At 43.0% G+C, this 20,268-nt stretch overlaps 1 protein-coding gene across 1 annotated transcript; it reads right to left on the minus strand.

Moving 5' to 3' along the window:
- Nucleotides 1–3,264: 3,264 nt before the first annotated feature.
- LOC310867516 (uncharacterized protein) lies at nt 3,265–18,388 on the minus strand (the record flags this gene model as incomplete). The annotated part of the gene is made up of 11 exons (XM_083777631.1): nt 3,265–3,815; nt 4,776–4,837; nt 8,705–8,863; nt 9,147–9,320; nt 10,018–10,191; nt 11,028–11,201; nt 12,105–13,935; nt 14,056–14,127; nt 15,508–15,621; nt 16,840–17,106; nt 18,202–18,388. 11 exons carry the CDS (start codon nt 18,386–18,388, stop codon nt 3,265–3,267), a joined length of 3,765 nt encoding a protein of 1,254 aa, XP_083633757.1.
- Nucleotides 18,389–20,268: the final 1,880 nt, after the last annotated feature.

Genomic DNA, 20,268 nt, shown 5'->3' on the forward strand with positions numbered 1-20,268 from the left:
GATGATGAGGTGACCACAGACAGGTGTGCCCTGCAGGCTGGAAGCTGGGAGGAGAGCCGACGCCCACACACAGCCACAGTATGGCAACACAGAGCCACACATACTGTGACAACTGGAACAATCTACCGCTTCATATTCAGCCTATAGAACTTATTTTAGGTTGTTTAAAACAGCGCTGTGAGACCCCCTGTTCACGCTTTGACCAATCATCACTATAACAGAATCATTAACATGTCTATTAAGTATAACCAATGAACCAATGAACCAATTTTGGGCAGGAACCCCTTTTGGTGTTATAGCATTATGTTATGCTTTAGCTATATTGAAAAATAGCAGATCTACAAGCTCTACGAGCTACGAGCTTGTAGGTCTGCTATTTTTGAGAAATCAAAGAACGGCTGACATAGAAACATAGCTTTTTCAGAAAACTGTCAGGATGTAGAAGACATTTTTAGAATCTGATCTCAGGTCAGAATGGGTTAAGGACTCCACCATAATAGTCCTACATTAACTATAGCATGACCAAATCATTTACACAGTTTACAGACACAAACAGTAACAGACACATGCTAAACACATTTAGTAGATAAAGGCTTACTTTTAGAGTACCGTATTCAGTTCAGCAGCACATCTTTATCATGTAGATAAAGGCTTACTTTTAGAGTAGCCTACCGTATTCAGTTCCACAGCACATCTTTATCATGTAGATAAAGGCTTACTTTTAGAGTACCGTATTCAGTTCCGCAGCACATCTTTTAAAAATATTAACCAAGAAATTATATTATCCAAAGTTTTAAGAAGTAACATGAACATTATTGTAGCACCCTCTTCCCCTCCAAGTGTGTGTGTGTGTGTGTGTGTGTGTGTGTAGCCCACATGACTCAGAATAGATTTAAACTCTAGCCCACATGACTCAGAATAGATTTAAACTCTAGCCCACATGACTCAGAATATATTTAAACTCTAGCCCACATGACTCAGAATAGATTTAAACTCTAGCCCACATGACTCAGAATAGATTTAAACTCTAGCCCACATGACTCAGAATAGATTTAAACTCTAGCCCACATGACTCAGAATAGATTTAAACTCTAGCCCACATGACTCAGAATAGATTTAAACTCTAGCCCACATGACTCAGAATAGATTTAAACTCTAGCCCACATGATTCAGAATAGATTTAAACTCTAGCCCACATGACTCAGAATACATTTAAACTCTAGCCCACATGACTCAGAATAGATTTAAACTCTAGCCCACATGACTCAATAGATTTAAACTCTAGCCCACATGACTCAGAATAGATTTAAACTCTATTTAAACTATGGTGGACATACCTCACCTTTGTGTTAGTGACAACACAAACATTAAACTATGTTCATTGTTAACGGCGTTTAATGTTTTTGTTTTTGTTTACAAGAGGGTCCACCTTGTTCAATTCATCAAAAACATTCAGAGACGTAAAAATATACACTTGTATATAGCTAAAGAACAGAACAGGAATTCATCATAAAGGAGGTAAAAAGGGAAAAGAAACATATACAGTGAGGGGGAAAAAGGGAGGGTGCAGGGTGGGGGGGGATTCAGGTTTTACGGGGGCCAGTTTGGAATTGCACCCGGTGGGTGATCACAGATCGGGACTGTGTAATAGAGTCTCTGTATAGCAATCAACAATGTGACTATAGCAATTACATCTCAAAATATACATATATATATAAAGCAAAACAATTAATAGGGGCTTGTTTAAACACATCTAATGTAGGTCGCTGCGGACATCAGGCTGTTTTAGCCGTTCATAAATCAGTTACATACATCATCATTCTATAATTAACCCATTTTGGCCGGGAACCCCTTTTGGTGTTCGCATTATGTTATGCTTTAGCTATTGAAAAATAGCAGACCTACAAGCTCGTAGCGCGCCACCGAGTGGCGCGCTACGAGCTTGTAGATCGAGCTTGTAGATCTGCTATTTTTTGAAAAATCGAAGAACGACTGACATAGAAACGTAGCTTTTTCAGAAAACTGTCAGAATGTAGAAGACATTTATAGAATCTGATCTCAGGTCAGAATGGGAATTGAAAATATCCTTGAGTAAAAGTACAAAAGTATCGGCATCAAAATGTACTTAAAGTACTGAAAGTAAAAGTATTCATATTGCAGAATGTCCCACTTCACAATTCCAAAATGTCTATTGAAAATATAGCAGATCTACAAGCTCTCAATGTGTCGCGTTGCGACGCATTGTGAGCAAGGGGGTCCCTGGTACAACACATGTTCAGATGGGGGTCCCTGGTACAACACATGTTCAGATGGGGGTCCCTGTTACAACACATGTTCAGATGGGGGTCCCTGGTACAACACATGTTCAGATGGGGGGTCCCTGGTACAACACATGTTCAGATGGGGGTCCCTGGTACAACACATGTTCAGATGGGGGTCCCTGGTACAACACATGTTCAGATGGGGGTCCCTGGTACAACACATGTTCAGATGGGGGTCCCTGGTACAACACATGTTCAGATGGGGGTCCCTGGTACAACACATGTTCAGATGGGGGTCCCTGGTACAACACATGTTCAGATGGGGGTCCCTGGTACAACACATGTTCAGATGGGGGTCCCTGGTACAACACATGTTCAGATGGGGGTCCCTGGTACAACACATGTTCAGATGGGGGTCCCTGGTACAACACATGTTCAGATGGGGGTCCCTGGTACAACACATGTTCAGATGGGGGTCCCTGGTACAACACATGTTCAGATGGGGGTCCCTGGTACAACACATGTTCAGATGGGGGTCCCTGGTACAACACATGTTCAGATGGGGGTCCCTGGTACAACACATGTTCAGATGGGGGTCCCACATGTTCAGGGGTCCTTGAGGGGGTTCCAGGGGTCCTTGGGGGGGTTCCAGGGGGTCCTTGAGGGGGTTACAGGGGTCCATGAGGGGGTTCCAGGGGTCCTTGAGGGGGTTCCAGGTGGTCCTTCAGGGGGTCTACAAGCTGCCTGTGAGCGGCACAGCTGTGTGTGTGTTTGTGTGTACCACAGAATGCAATGATTTGATTGGCTGATGTCATCATTATGATGCATGATGACAGTCAAGAGCGCCGCTCACTTCACACAGGTGTGATTCTTTGAATAATAATGAACATTGTATCAAAAACGTATCTGGTCTTATCTGTCTGTCTCTCGTCATCATCATCATGATGATGATGTCACATGTGGAGTAACCATGGCGACCTGATGTGACCGTCGCATAGAGACTCTATCTCTGCTCACACAGAAACACTGAGGAGTCATACGTCTCCAAGCAGAACCCAACACATAGCGGTTCAGTGGACGTGGTCTGGAAGGTGTGCAGGTGGGTCAGAGTGTCCTCTGAGGACACGTCATAGAAGGACAGAGTCCCAGCAGGACGGTCCACATACAGTGCTACTCTGTAGACCCTGTTGGAGCGTCCAGAGGAGACAGGGAGGCCAGTCTGCTTCCCATTGTGGAGGACAGCGTAACCGTTACCATCAGACACCAGACTCCAGGACATGACACTGGCTCCAAGCCGACTGGAAACACCACGTCCTTTCCTGCTGATTCTTCTGTCAGTCCCTGCTATCTGAACCCATCCACTGCACTCTACCTCAGAGTAGCAGCGTTCGTTCACACTCTCTGCACTCAGAACCTGACCATATCCATCAAACCTCTGAGGATGATCAGGATACTGATGACTCTGTCCCCTCACCCATGTGACCTTCCTGTTGTCCTCAGACAGAGTGAGGTCACAGAGTGCTGTGTTTGGGTCCAGTGTGAGACGCTGGGAATCTGATGAGAAAACAACACAGTAAACATTAAATACATTATTCACTGACTAAAACACACACACACACACACACATGAAGATGTGCACAGGCACATGCACGTACATGCACGTAAACACACACACACACACACACACACACACACACACGGAGATGTGCACGGGCACACGCACGTACATGCACGTAAACACACACACACACACACGGAGATGTGCACGGGCACACAAACGTGCATGCACGTACCCACACACACACACACACACGCACACACACACACACACACACACACACACACACACACACACACACACACACACACACACACACACACACGAAGATGTGCACGGGCGCACGCACGTACATGCCCGTACATACACACACACACACACACACACACACACATGAAGATGTGCACGGGCACACGCACTCACACAAAGATGTGCACAGGCACACGCACGTACACACACACACACACACACACACACACACGTGAAGATGTGCACAGGCGCGCACACACACACACACACACACGAAGATGTGCACAGGCCTGCACACACACACACACACACACACACACACACACACACACACACACACACACACACACACACACACACACACACACACACACACAACATATGCACGTACACACACGAAGATGTGCACAGGTACACACAATTACACACACACACACACACACACACACACACACACACACACACACACACACACACACACACATGCGCTCACACACACACACACACACACACACACACACACACACACACGAAGATGTGCACAGGCACACGCACGTACACACACACACACACACACACACACACACACACACACACACACACACATGAAGATGTGCACAGGCACACGCACGTACACACACACATGAAGAGGCAGGCAGGCAGGCAGGCAGGCAGGCAGGCAGACAGACAGACAGACAGACACTCACATCTTGAAAGGAGTCGAGGATTAATCCAGTGATCTATCCAGTGTTCTCCTCCATGATTCACACTGTAGGAAGAAATGATAAAACATTTCTATTACCATTGAATGATACAGAGAGTATGAACATGCATCACTTCATTAAGACTCTTCAGCTCACATTCACCATTAAACATTTATTGAATAAACCAGTGGTTCTCAACCAGTGGTCCGGGGACCACGAGTGGTCCTTAAGCATTATGTTATACTTTAACTATTGAATAATAGCAGATCTACAAGCTTATAGTGCGCCACAGAGTGGCGCGCTACGAGCTTGTAGGTCTGCTATTTTTGAAAAATCGTGAAAATGTGGCACAAATCTTTGAAGATATTTTTTTTCAGAGCGAACGTATTTTTTCCGACGTCAGGCCTAAATGGGTTAAGCATTATGTTATACTTTAGCTATTGAAAAATAGCAGATCTACAAGCTTATAGTTCGCCACAGAGTGGCGCGCTACGAGCTTGTAGGTCTGCTATTTCTTTTTAATCGTGAAAATGTGACACAAATCTTTGAATATATATATTTTTTTGTTTTTTTTTACGTCAGGCCTAAATGGGTTAAGCATTATGTTATACTTTAGCTATTGAAAAATAGCAGATCTACAAGCTTATAGCGCGCCGCGCGCTACGAGCTTGTAGGTCTGCTATTTTTTTTTAATCGTGAAAATGTGACACAAATATTTGAATATATATTTTTTCAGAGCGAACGTTTTTTTTTGTTTTTTTTTGACGTCAGGCCTAAATGGGTTAAGCATTATGTTATACTTTAGCTATTGAAAAATAGCAGATCTACCGCGCTACGAGCTTGTAGATCTTCTATTTTTGAAAAGTCGTGAAAATGCGGTGCAAATCTTTGAATATATATTATTTCAGAGCGAACCACTGATATACTGTAGAAATATAGGTTTTTCTGAAAACTGTCATGATTTAGAAGACATTTTATTACTTTCGTCATGGGTTAAATGGGTTAAGGGGGCTCCAGAGTTAAATTACTGTTAAACATCTGCATTAATTAATTTAAAAGAAGTCTCCACAATTAGAGAATGTAGAAGAATTGTTATTTAGATCAACGTTTGCCTATTTCTCTACAACAAAATATTTTATGTTTTAGATCTGAGAGGCTACAGTAAATGTCATCAAATGGTGGTCCGTGGCTCAAATGGGTCTGAGAGGCTAAATGTCATCAAATGGTGGTCCGTGGCTCAGATGGGTCTGAGAGGCTAAATGTCATCAAATGGTGGTCCGTGGCTCAAAAGGGTCTGAGAGGCTAAATGTCATCAGATGGTGGTCCGTGGCTCAAATGGGTCTGAGAGGCTAAATGACATCAAATGGTGGTCCGTGGCTCAAATGCCAAATAAATAATAGTCTTTGATATGAAAAAGGTTGAAAACCACTGGCATAAAGCTATTGTATTTAGTATTTAGTATATACATTTAGTATTTAGTATGCATTTAGTATTTATTATTGCATTTAAGTATTTTGTATTGAGGTCCTCGATGCACGTCCCACTGGGAGGAGACCCCGGGGCAGACCAAGGACCACGTCCCACTGGGAGGAGACCCCGGGGCAGACCAAGGACCACGTCCCACTGGGAGGAGACCCCGGGGCAGACCAAGGATCACGTCCCACTGGGAGGAGACCCCGGGGCAGACCAAGGACCACGTCCCACTGGGAGGAGACCCCGGGGCAGACCAAGGCGCAGTTGGAGGAAACACATCGACTCACTGGCCTTGGAACGTCTCGGGATCCCCCAGGAGGAAGTCACTAATGTTGCTCTGGAGAGGGAAGTCTGGAGCTCGCTGGTGGAGCCGTTGCCCCCGCGACCTGACTACGGATAAGCGATTGAATATGGATGGATGGATGGATTTAGTATTTGGATGCATTTAGTATGCATTTAGTATGGCATAAGATGAATTAACATTAAAACAATAACAGTTCCAATTGCACTTGATTTCAATTTGGTTCAGGTGGGATTGAATCACATCAAATAAAGGAAATGAAGCAGACAATGTGGCGGATGCATGAGGAGTAAAGTTGGAGACAGAGAAGGGATATTTTACGCAGCGAGATGTCCCGTTACCGTGAATAGACGTGATCGAATGAGGAGACCGAAAATATGGTCAGATGAGCACATTAAGTTAACACATAAAAACACTGCAGTGTACAGAGTTGTCTGTCTGTCTGTCTGTCTGTAAACATGGAGGGCTGTCACTGTGTGCGGGGATCCAAGTGCTGGAGACTTTCAAACCAAGGACCACCCCCGCTCGATCATGATTGGCGGAAGGCCCCTCTCTATCCTGATTGGATGAAGGCTGGGCCACCTAGCCAAAAACGAAACCTAAGGATTTTTGACCCCAGGGTTTAACTGGGGACAGGGAGGAACTCCATATATGGTCAGCACACTCTACAGTAGGGAGGATTATCAGGATTATTTATATATTGAACACATTGATAAAGTTCATGCTGCGATGACTGTGATTATCAGTATTATTTATATATTGAACACATTGATAAAGTTCTCTGCTGCGATGACTGTGATTATCAGTATTATTTATATATTGAACACATTGATAAAGTGCTCTGCTGCGATGACTGTGATTATCAGTATTATTTATATATTGAACACATTGATAAAGTTCTCTGCTGTGATGACTGTGATTATCAGTATTATTTATATATTGAACACATTGATAAAGTTCTCTGCTGCGATGACTGTGCAGTGTGAAGACAAACCGCAGCAAATTAAATACGCAAGAATCACAACTTGTCTGCCCATTCGCAGCGACTCTACCAGGGTTATTTAATCCATTAATACCAGGGTTATTTAATCCATTCTCTACTCCAGACTCTACCAGGGTTATTTAATCCATTAATAAAATGACTCTACCAGGGTTATTTAATCCATTCATAAAATGACTCTACCAGGGTTATTTAATCCATTAATAAAATGTGACTCTACCAGGGTTATTTAATCCATTCATAAAATTACTCTACCAGGGTTATTTAATCCATTCATAAAATGACTCTACCAGGGTTATTTAATCCATTAATAAAATGTGACTCTACCAGGGTTATTTAATCCATTAATAAAATGACTCTACCAGGGTTATTTAATCCATTAATAAAATGTGACTCTACCAGGGTTATTTAATCCATTAATAAAATGACTCTACCAGGGTTATTTAATCCATTAATAAAATGTGCCCAGCGATTTATAAACACGGAGCACTTTTACCGACAGACCGGATGTTGCTGTAGCAGCTAAATGTAGCCAAAACATCGCGACTAGCGACTGGACAGCGGGGGCCCGTCTAACACATAATCTTTTCTTAGAATTAGACGGAATGATTTAGATCGCAAGTTAACGTTTTAAGATTTCCGTTGTCGTCGGCTAAACAGGGGGGGGAACATTTACACTGACTGCTTTAGTGCTGGTTGCACCGACTGCTTTAGTGCTGGTTGCACCGACTGCTTTAGTGCTGGTTGCACCGACTGCTTTAGTGCTGGTTGCACAGACTGCTTTAGTGCTGGTTGCACTGACTGCTTTAGTGCTGGTTGCACCGACTGCTTTACTGTTGGTTTCACTGACTGCTTTAGTGCTGGTTGCACCGACTGCTTTAGTGCTGGTTGCACCGACTGCTTTAGCTTTAGTTCTGCTGACTGATTGGTCGGAGCAGAGTGGATTCAGAGGCGGGGCTACTTGGCCAGTAGAAAACAGCAACATGCATGTGTCTCAGACTCTCAGCCTCTCTTTCAAATTTCACCGTGCATTGTGTAAATCACATGTTAATTAAATTAACGCCGTTAAAATGAATTTGTGTTGACGCACGATTGACATGTTAACTTTGACAGCCTTAGAAAAACCAAGATGGATGGACACAGTCCAAGTCGACTCACTTGACAGTCTCCAGTCCAGCAGAGAGCAGCGTCTGCTCAGCATCTCCTCCTGGGTGGTTACAGCTGAGGTCCACATGCTTCAGGTGGGAGGAGGGGTTGAGGGCTACAGCTGAAGCCAGAGAAGAACAGCCTTTCTCTGTGATCGCACAGCCTGACAACCTGCAGAGATATCCACACTTTAACAAACTGCTGTTGATGCTCCAGTACAGAGAAAAACTCTATTTACCTCTGAGTCTGCAGTACAGATCCACACAGAATAAAACTCCATTTACCTCAGCGTCTGCAGTACAGATCCACACAGAATAAAACTCTATTTACCTCAGAGTCTGCGGTACAGATCCACACAGAATAAAACTCTATTTACCTCAGAGTCTGCAGTACAGATCCACACAGAATAATTTACCTCAGAGTCTGCAGTACAGATCCACACAGGATAATTTACCTCAGAGTCTGCAGGTGACAATGTGGACTCTTCACTCCGGCACATAGAAGCTCAATTCCAGAGTCCTGCAGGTTGTTCAAAGTCAGGTCTAATTCTCTCAAATGGGAAGGATTGGAGGCGAGAGCCGAGGCCAGAACTTCACAGCTTCTCTCCGACAACCAGCAGTTCTTCAGACTAAATGAAGAAGAATGAAGAGAGAGAGAGAGAGAGAGAGAGAGAGAGAGATTTTAAGATGAAAATAATACATATTCCTGCCATACAATTTCCGTTGGCTCCGTTTAGATATTGATCCAAAGTTGATGTTTAGAACGTTTTGTGCATTTTGATCAAACTGTCGGGGCCTGACCAGCCTGCGCGGGGGCTTACTGATGTCTAGTTACGCCCCTGATACTCAACACCAATTAGGAATTAACATTAATATAAATATCATTCAAAACTAGGGGATGACACTGACAGAACACATTAAACCACTCATAGTGTCATCAGACGTGTTTAGTGTTTTAATCCATTCTGACCTGAGATCAGATTCTAAAAATGTCTTCTACATCCTGACAGTTTTCTGAAAAAGCTATGTTTCTATGTCAGTCGTTCTTCGATTTTTGTAGATCTGCAATTTTTCAATAGCTAAAGCATAACAATGCTAACACCAAAAGGGGTTCCCGCCCAAAATGGGTTAAATGTAGTATCTCAGCATGAAGACTACATACATTAGTCACTGTATCTTATCAATATTACGGTCAGTGTGAGTTACCATGATATCAAACCTTATGCACACTTCAAATAAAGTACCACCTCCATAATAACTGCATTATAATCACTTACTATAACAGAACGTAACCAAATAAAAATAAAAATGGTAAATTAATCTGACCTGAGAATCTCCAGACAACAGTTTGGGCTCTTCAGTGCAGCACAGATGAGATCCACTCCGGAATCCTTCAAGACGTTTCCACTCAAGTCCAGTTCTCTCAAATGGGACGGATTGGAGCTGAGAGCTGAAGCCACAACTTCAATGTGTTCCTTCTTGAGGTCACAGTCAACAAGTCTGTAATTACAGATTAAATGTAAAACCAGAGATGATCAAAACAGAACAGACCACGTTCACTGTCAAAAAGGTTCCATGTGGAGCTGTCTGAAATGTGTGTGTGTGTGGATAATTTTCTGACTAAGCAAATAAGAGGCATATTGAATTTAAATGTTCCCATAACATTCCACTGTTTTCATTTGAATCGAATACAAACATTAAATAATGAAAATAACAACTCGCTGCTGTTGCTCCACTCTGACAGTGAAGTGAAGAAATGTTCTGTCAACAGATGAACAGCCTGTACGACCGCATGACATTTGTTAAATATTTTGGTTTGCTTAACAAAGTACTCTGTGAACGCTAAGCAGACCTAATGCAAAATGCAACAATGTAAACATTTGGTCTTGATCCAGACCTTGTAAGCAAACGTTAGGTGTGGAAGGCACCTAAAAGATCTTCAATCTAGTTCTTCAGACATTAGCAGGATGTCAGTAAGAACAGAGAAGTGGAAGACAGATGGAAAGCATGGAACTTACATTTAAATGTATTAAGTAACGTGTAAACGTAATGACCAAGCTCATTGTTTAAAAGACCATCCTCTGTACACCCCCTCACTAATGGTACGGTCCATTTCTCATTTGGTATAGTCTGTTTTCATTGTAGAATAACTAATGAGGACACTGGTAAATAGCACACACACACACACACACACACACACACACACACACAGTGCGAGTTACCATGATATCAAACCTTATCCACACTTCAAATAAAGTAACACCTCCATAATAACTGCATTATAATCACTTACTATAACAGAACGTAACCAAATAAAAATAGTAAATTAATCTGACCTGAGAATCTCCAGACAACAGTTTGGGCTCTTCAGTGCAGCACAGATGAGATCCGCTCCGGAATCCTTCAAGGCGTTTCGACTCAAGTCCAGTTCTCTCAAATGGGACGGATTGGAGCGGAGAGCTGAAGCCACAACTTCAATGTGTTCCTCCTCGAGGGCACAGCAAGCAAGTCTGTAATTACAGATAAAATGTAAAATCAGAGATGATCAAAACAGAACAGACCACGTTCACTGTCAAAGAGGTTCCCTGTGGAGCGGTCTGAAATGTGTGTGTGTGGATACTTTTCTGACTATAAGAGGCATATTGAATTTAAATGTTCTCATAACATTCCACTGTTTTCATTTTAATCGAATACAAACATTAAATAATGAAAATAACAACTCCCTGCTGTTGCTCCACTCTGACAGTGAAGTGACGAAATGTTCTGTCAACAGATGAACAGCCTGTACGACCGCATGACATTTGTTAAATATTTTGGTTTGCTTAACAAAGTCCTCTGTGAACGCTAAGCAGACCTAATGCAAAATGCAACAATGTAAACATTTGATCCTTGATCCAGACCTTGTAAGCAAACGTTAGGTGTGAAAGGCACCTAAAAGATCTTCAATCTAGTTCTTCAGACATTAGCAGGATGTCAGTAAGAACAGAGAACAGAGAAGTGGAAGATAGATGGAAATCGTGGAACTTACATTTAAATGTATTAAGTAAAGTGTAAACTTAATGACCAAGCTCATTGTTTAAAAGACCATCCTCTGTACACCCCTTCACTAATGGTACGGTCCATTTCTCATTATATAGTCTGTGTTCATTGTAGAATAACTAATGACACTGGTAAATAACACACACACACACACACACACACACACACACACACACACACACACACACACACACCCCTGTAAACTGTTTGAACCATTCATTCATAAATATGAAGTGAGTCTCACTGAACTGAATTGATGTAGTTTTAACTGAAATAATGTTCTCATTTGTCACAATGACAATGTGTACATGTGTTTATTTTGAATGAATGAATGAATGCTGCTCTAACATGATTATATTCTTATGACTACTAACCTGGCCGTTTTGCAGTTCCTCACAGCTGGGACCAGTCTCCGTCGCCCCTCCTTTGATGTGTTGTATTTCTGCAGGTCCAACTCCTCCAGAACCTCCTCTGACATCTGCAGCATGGAGGCCAGAGCTGAACACTGAGGCACAGAGAGTTCCTTCCCTGAGCTGTTCTCTGACTCCAGGTACTGTTGGATCCCCCGACTGACTGACGGGTCGTTCATCTCCATCAGACAGTGGAAGATGTTGATACATCTGTCAGGAGAGGTATCACGATCATTCATCTCCTTCAGGTTGTTGATGGCTGTCTGGATCTCCTCTGGACTGTTCTCTGTCTGACCCAGCAGACCTCCTAACAGACTCTGGTTGGACTGCAGTGAGAGACCATGAAGGAAACGGACAAAGAGGTCCAGTTGACCACTCTCACTCTTCAGGGGTTTCTTCATAGCAGCCTTCAGGAAGTCAGACAGGGAAATGTCACTGTTGTCACCATCATCTCCCAGGAATGTCTTCAGGACCTCCGTGTTCTTCTGAGTGAAACAGTGGGACAGGTAGACTGCAGCCAGAAACTCCTGGAAGCTCAGATGAACGAAGCAGTAAACCGTTTGGAGGAAGAACACATCGTCTTCTTTGAAGAACTTTGTGCAAAAGCCCAAGTTCTTCAAGTCCACGTTCACATCAAGACCACACGCTTTCAGGTCGTCCTCATAGAAAATGATGTTGCCTTTGTCCAGTTGGTGAAACGCCAGCTTGCCCAGCTTCAGAAGAACTTCTCTTGCATACTTTATGAGTTTATTTTTGTCTGCCTCACCTTGTTCAGGATTCTCCCGCAGTATCTCACCCATCAGGAAGTGGCAGAACAGCTCAACCAGGGTTTTGGGCAGCCTGAATGTCGTCCCCATGTTCTTCACCATGTTCTTCACAACGGTAGCAAGGATCCAACAGAAGACTGGGATTTCACACATGGTGAGGAGGATCTTTGATTCTTTGATCTGTGAGAAGATTGAGCTGGCCTGGGTCTCATCACTGAACGTCTTCTCGAAGAACTCCTTCTTCTGGTCATCTCTGATGAACCCTCGTACTTCTGTCATCCTGTTTACAAACTCCTTAGGGATCTGATTGGCTGCTACAGGTCGTGAGGTTATCCAGATGCGAGCAGAGGGGAGGAGCTCTCCCTTGATGAGGTTTAGAAGGAGATCTTTCACTGGGTAAGAGTCGTTGACATTCATGAGGCCAATTTCTGTTTTGAAATCGAACTGGAAATTATTTTCATCATAACCATCCAGAACAAACATGACTTTGAAGGGGATGTCGTTGCAGTTTCCTGACTTCTGCACCTCAGTGAAGATAAGATTAAGATCGTCTTCCTCAATAAATCTGGTATCCACGATGCAACGGTGAATTAGCTGTGCCAAAGTAAACTTCTGTCCCTTGAGAATATTTAACTGGCGGAACTTGAGCGGGAACACGAGGTGTGGGTCTTGGGGGAAACATCTCTTGGCCCAGTCAGACACAAATTTGTGTACGAGGAACGTTTTGCCAATCCCTGCACAGCCAACGGTCAGCACTGTTCTTATGATTCGTCCAGAAAGGTCTTTGAACATCTGACCCAGTTGGATTTCCTCTCTTGCCTTCTTCATCTCCATCTGTCTGACCTCATGATGGCTGTGGATGTCTGTTCTTTCGATGTCTACATTGTAGAGCGGGATGAAGACGTTTTCAAACACGACCTCAGACTGTGTGCCCAGTTCTACCCTCTGATATGTGCTGTTCATGTTGCGTTGAAGCTCCTCTTCATAGTCAGTGATGTGACGATATCCTGGTGTTCTCTCCAACAGACCTGTAGCGAACAAAGCATTTCCACTTTGTCATATGTCGCTCACAAGCACACACATATACACACACATGTACGCGCGCACACACACACACACACACACACACACACACACACACACCTTACCTGTCAGTTTGGCAGCTCTGTCTCGTCTGTCTCGTCTTTCCAGCATACGAAGCTCTACGTCTTCTGTCACAGCTGAGATGCGAGACAGTGATTGGTCAGTGAGATGTGAGACAGTGATTGGTCAGTGAGATGTGAGACAGTGATTGGTCAGTGAGATTTTAGATTTTTTTTCCCCACCAGTTATCACAGATACATAAATGTATGATTTGTATCTATATAGATTTATCATTATAGTTACATAAATTAATTGATTGATCTTATTATAAACTATTACAAATACATCACTTAACACATTTATTTACTTCTGAAAAACTTTCCATAGTGGTTCTCAATATTTCATGTCAAGGACCCCAAAAATTATATGTAATTGGCCGCCTACCCCCATCTGAAAATATGATGTTCCAGGGAATATATGTTCAAAGAATTGAGGCACATTTTCAAGATTTTTCAAAAATAGCAGACCTACAAGTTCATAGCAGACCTACAAGTTCATAGCAGACCTACAAGTTGTAGATCTGCTATTTTTCAATAGCTAAAGCATAACGTAATGCTTAAAACACCAAAAAGGGTTCCCGACCTAAATGGGTTAAAGGACAACTTTAGTTTTTTTCAGGTTCATGTTTTAGGTTGTTATTAGAGAAAGTAAAAGATGAGTGTTATTTTATTTATATTTTTCATTTTAGCTATTTTAGCTGTTTTTGACAGGGGGCGGGGACATTCGAACATGGGGCTAAATATGTATGTATGACAGCCCCCTATAGAACCCCCCTACACAGTATGGCAGCCCCCTATAGAACCCCCCTACACAGTATGACAGCCCCCTATAGAACCCCCCTACACAGTATGACAGCCCCCTATAGAACCCCCCTACACAGTATGACAGCCCCCTATAGAACCCCCCTACACAGTATGGCAGCCCCCTATAATTATTTTACTCGCCGATACCAAGTACCAAATAGTACTTTTAGTTTGTGTTAAGTACCAGGTCTTATTCCCTAACTTGAGTAAACTAAAGACCTGGAGGCGTGATCAATGCCATTTGGCTATTCTGAGTGTCCAAAGAGCATTGATCACGCCTCCAGGTCTTTAGTTTACTCAAGTTAGGGAATAAGACCTGGTACTGGACACGCAAAATACAACCCTAGGTCTCTTGTTCCATTTTAAATCACTTAAATACTAGGTGTCTTGTTCCATTATGAATGACTTAAATACTAGGTGTCTTGTTCCATTATAAATCACTTAAATACTAGGTCTCCTGTTCCACTATAAATCACTTAAATACTAGGTGTCTTGTTCCATTATAAATCACTTAAATACTAGGTGTCTTGTTCCATTATAAATCACTTAAATACTAGGTGTCTTGTTCCATTATAAATCACTTAAATACTAGGTGTCTTGTTCCATTATAAATCACTTAAATACTAGGTGTCTTGTTCCACTCTAAATACTTACGAGGTTTCTTCTTCCGGAGGAAAACTCCAAGTGCTACTATTGCTACGATCACCATGACAGTAAAGACCCCACGTCTTAATCCTCTGCCTGGTGGTGCTGGCGGTTCTTTAGTAGCTGAAAGACAGAAATATAAAACAGAACTAGAATAGAAAATGTCTTTACCTTTTCCATTCCTCTGCGACCGCTTCCTGGTCAAACAGATCCCCTTCCGGGTTGCACCATCTAACTCCAATTAAGGAACAGCTCTTCGTCATGCGTTGTGAACTTGTGAGCTTGTAGATCGGTGTTTTTCGTGTGCGTGAGTGTGCGTGTGCGTGCGTGTGCGTGTGTGTGCGTGCGTGCATGTTTGAGCGTCGGCTTAAAACATCCCAATTTTAACTGTGATTACAGTGTGACGAATTCAAATACCGTTTGAACCATTAGAAAGGCTCTGTTCTTGGTTGCCGTTTCACACTTAACCCATTCTGACCTGAGATCAGATTCATACGAGGTTTCCACTGGACACACACTGGTCTGATTAAATCGTGTTTCTATGTAACAGTATGCCAGTTATGCCAGATTAATGCTATCTGTGTGTCCTGTATCACTATTCACTGTGTTCCATGTGACAGAGGGGTCGAAGTTGAATTAAGCAATATTACACGAGGGGGCGTGGTTTAACGTGATTATTGCCACGACAGTGATGCGGTCAGGAACGAGACGCAGTCGAGTTCCGCAAGCATCACTGAAGTGGCAATAATCACGTTAAACCACACCCTTGAGTGTAATATTGCAATTCTACAACAGTTACCCTTAGAACTAAGAAAATGAGATGTAGTCACTACGACCACAAATGTCCAAAGAAACTAGCTAGCCTAGCCACCCAGTTTGCTAGAGCACAGAGCAGCTGAATTATTATTAGTTTTGATTAGGTGTGGAGTGGTGCTCGAACCACGGCTAGAAGGCTGTTTCAACCAATCAAATTGCTTCCTCGAAACGACCTGTCTAAAATGAAAGTTGCACTATATGATATAGAAATAGGTCGACAATACAAATGACGCTAGTATTGTGGATTAATTTATTTTGAATGAGTGGCCCCCAGTGCCCCCCCACCACCAAATGACCGGAACTACTTATATTCACCAAAACCAGAGCAGAACTCCCACCACGGGACTCGGGCAATCAATTAATACCTTTACAACAACCGCTATAATAATGGCAAGCATTTCCTAGTCCAAAAATCTGAACCACACGTGCTCACACACACACACACACACACACACACACACACACACACACACACACACACACACACACACACACACACACACACACACACACTAAACTACATACCTTTGTAAAGAGGGTTGCGATAAGAATTCTGCGCCTCACTGAACAGGTTCTTTATTTGACAGAATATTGTTTTAACCCTTCGCCCTTTCTCATCGTTGTAGATGGTCGTCTCCCAGGAGTTGGGTCCGCGCCATTCGCCTGCGTCGAACTTCCAGCGATAGCCGACCGGACCCGACTCTGTGACGTCGTCAACCGTACAGTGCAGCGTACAGTGGCTGGAGTTGGAGTCACACTGTTTGATGTTCAGGATTGGCCTCGGGACTTTCTCTGTGGAGGACACAGAATGAATTACTGCACCACACACATCTAGCATCTATCTTCAAGTAGGTGTCTCCTGTCACAGGCCTAATGGTATATATATATATATATATATATATATATATATTATACCACAGGTCGTAGTAGGTACATGTGTCTCCTGTCACAGGCCTAATGTTGTATAATATACCACAGGTCGTAGTAGGTACATGTGTCTCCTGTCACAGGCCTAATGGTGTATATATATTATACCACAGGTCGTAGTAGGTACATGTGTCTCCTGTCACAGGCCTAATGTTGTATAATATAGCACAGGTCGTAGTAGGTATGTGTCATGTGTACATGTGTTCAAACCAGCACCACTCCACACCTAATCAAAACAAATCAGCTGCTCCGTTCTCCCAGAGTGCAGAAAAGTCGGTGGTTAGGCTAGCTAGTTTCTTGGGAAATGTATGGTCGTAGTGACCACATCTGTCATTAAAAAATATGTTTTTTCAGCGATTTTCTTAGTTTTAAGGGTAACTGTTATACGATTGCAATATTACACAAGAGGGTGTGGTTTAACGTGATTATTGCCACGACAGTGATGCGGTCAGCAATATTACATCTCGTGTAATATTGCTTAATTATGTAATCTGCCTTGATCTGGATTGTCAGTTTAGTAGGTAGTTTGGTAGGTAGTTTAACCAGGTAAGTCTTGTAGTGAGTCATACTTACTCATCTCTTTAACCAGGTAAGTCTTGTAGTGAGTCATACTTACTCATCTCTTTAAGCAGGTAAGTCTTGTAGTGAGTCATACTTACTCATCTCTTTAACCAGGTCAGTATTGTAGTGAGTCATACTTACTCATCTCTTTAACCAGGTCAGTATTGTAGTGAGTCATACTTACTCATCTCTTTAAGCAGGTCAGTATTGTAGTGAGTCATACTTACTCATCTCTTTAAGCAGGTCAGTATTGTAGTGAGTCATACTTACTCATCTCTTTAAGCAGGTAAGTATTGTAGTGAGTCATACTTACTCATCTCTTTAACCAGGTCAGTATTGTAGTGAGTCATACTTACTCATCTCTTTAACCAGGTAAGTATTGTAGTGAGTGATACTTACTCATCTCTTTAAGCAGGAAAGTCTTGTTGTGACGTCTTTCGTTGAACTCCACAGAATACAGCCCGATGTCTTCTACGGTCATGTTGTCGATGGCCAGCCGTCCGGTGTGTGTGTCCAGTGTGGAGCGGTCTCTAAACGTCCTGTAGTATTCCAGGTCTTCCGTTCTAACATCCCATTCTGCTGCCATGTTGGCTGTAAAAGACCACAGAGCAGTGTTGTTTACCAAACCATTCTGCTGCCATGTTGGCTGTAAAAGACCACAGAGCAGTGTTGTTTACCAAACCATTCTGCTGCCATGTTGGCTGTAAAAGACCACAGAGCAGTGTTGTTTACCAAACCATTCTGCTGCCATGTTGGCTGTAAAAGACCACAGAGCAGTGTTGTTTACCAAACCATTCTGCTGCCATGTTGGCTGTAAAAGACCACAGAGCAGTGTTGTTTTCATCCATTGATACTATGACAAAAAATAAATGTCCGTCGACTACCTTTTTGCACTGGCGAAAACGGAATTAAAAACGAAATGAAAACTAAGCTATGACGACTAAAACTAAGACTAAATATATTGACAATTTCGTTAACAAATAAAAACCAGACTAAAATGTTAGGAAGGGACTAGTGGACAAGAGATCCAGTATAAGTCATTTTACAATTAGTTGCATGCTGAAAATATCTGATCTACAAGATCACAACGCGTCACGTTGCGATGCGTTGTGATAGATCAGCTATTTTCAGCGAGAGAAAAAAACTGTCATTACGACGGCATCAAGGCCCACCAAAATACATTTTGTTCGACTAAATCAACTGTAGATTTAGTCGACAAAAATCGTATGATATTTAGTCGACTAAAACTAGACTAAAGATTAAACATTCGTCGTAATGGCCGATTGTATACACTCGCTGAAAATAGCCGATCTGCGACGTGTTGTGAGCTTGTAGATCTGCTATTTTCAGCATGCAACCAAGTGTAAAATTACTTATACTGGATCTCTTGTCCACTAGTCCCTTCCTAACATTTTAGTCTAGAAATTGTCAGTATATTTAGTCTTAGTTTTAGTCATCATAGCTTAGTTTCCATGTAGTTTTTGTCAGGGAAAAAAGGTTGGGTTGTGTCTGTGCTGCACTGCAGCAGTGTAACTCTCTGGTTTGGGTTGTGTCTGTGCTGCAATGCAGCAGTGTAGCTCTCTGGTTTGGGTTGTGTCTGTGCTGCACTGCAGCAGTGTAACTCTCTGGTTTGGGTTGTGTCTGTGCTGCACTGCAGCAGTGTAGCTCTCTGGTTTGGGTTGTGTCTGTGCTGCACTGCAGCAGTGTAGCTCTCTGGTTTGGGTTGTGTCTGTGCTGCACTGCAGCAGTGTAGCTCTCTGGTTTGGGTTGTGTCTGTGCTGCACTGCAGCAGTGTAGCTCTCTGGTTTGGGTTGTGTCTGTGCTGCACTGCAGCAGTGTAGCTCTGGTTTGGGTTGTGTCTGTGAGCTGCACTGCAGCAGTGTAGCTCTCTGGTCGAAATGAAAGAACGTCATGTTCTCATTTTAGTTTCCATTGTGTATACTTCCGACTTTGTTGCGCGGCGGCGGTACCGCACAATCATAACAGCCGCTCTACAAGCTCACAGCGGGTCGCCTGCGACCAGGGCTCGACAGTGCGACTAGGTACTGGTATAGCTAGTGCTAGGTATAGGTACTGGTATAGCTAGTGCTAGGTATAGCGCATATGCTACTAAAAATAGCACCGTGCGAGTTGTAAATTCCAGACCGGCCTGGACTGGACCGGCCGTTCGGGAGTTGTCCCGAATTTCCCAATGGCCGCCCAAACGTCTCTGGTCGCAGTTCTATACCTAAATTTATATTCTGTAGTAAGGCGGTGTCGTTCGCCAAAAAGAGCAGATCTTCAAGCTAACAACGTGTCAAGGCTCAATGCGGCGTTCATTTGCACGTTATTTGCAAAGTTTGTTTGTAATGTTCAAAGTTCAAACGTAACTTACTTTTAACCAAACGCGGGTGAAACCGCGTGCAGCCGCACACGCACGCGCGCACACACACACACACGGAGTGGACAGATTGATGTTGATCAAAA

This window comes from Protomyctophum parallelum (genome assembly GCF_964188405.1).
Source record: "Protomyctophum parallelum genome assembly, chromosome: 12".
Lineage (NCBI taxonomy): Eukaryota > Metazoa > Chordata > Actinopteri > Myctophiformes > Myctophidae > Protomyctophum > Protomyctophum parallelum.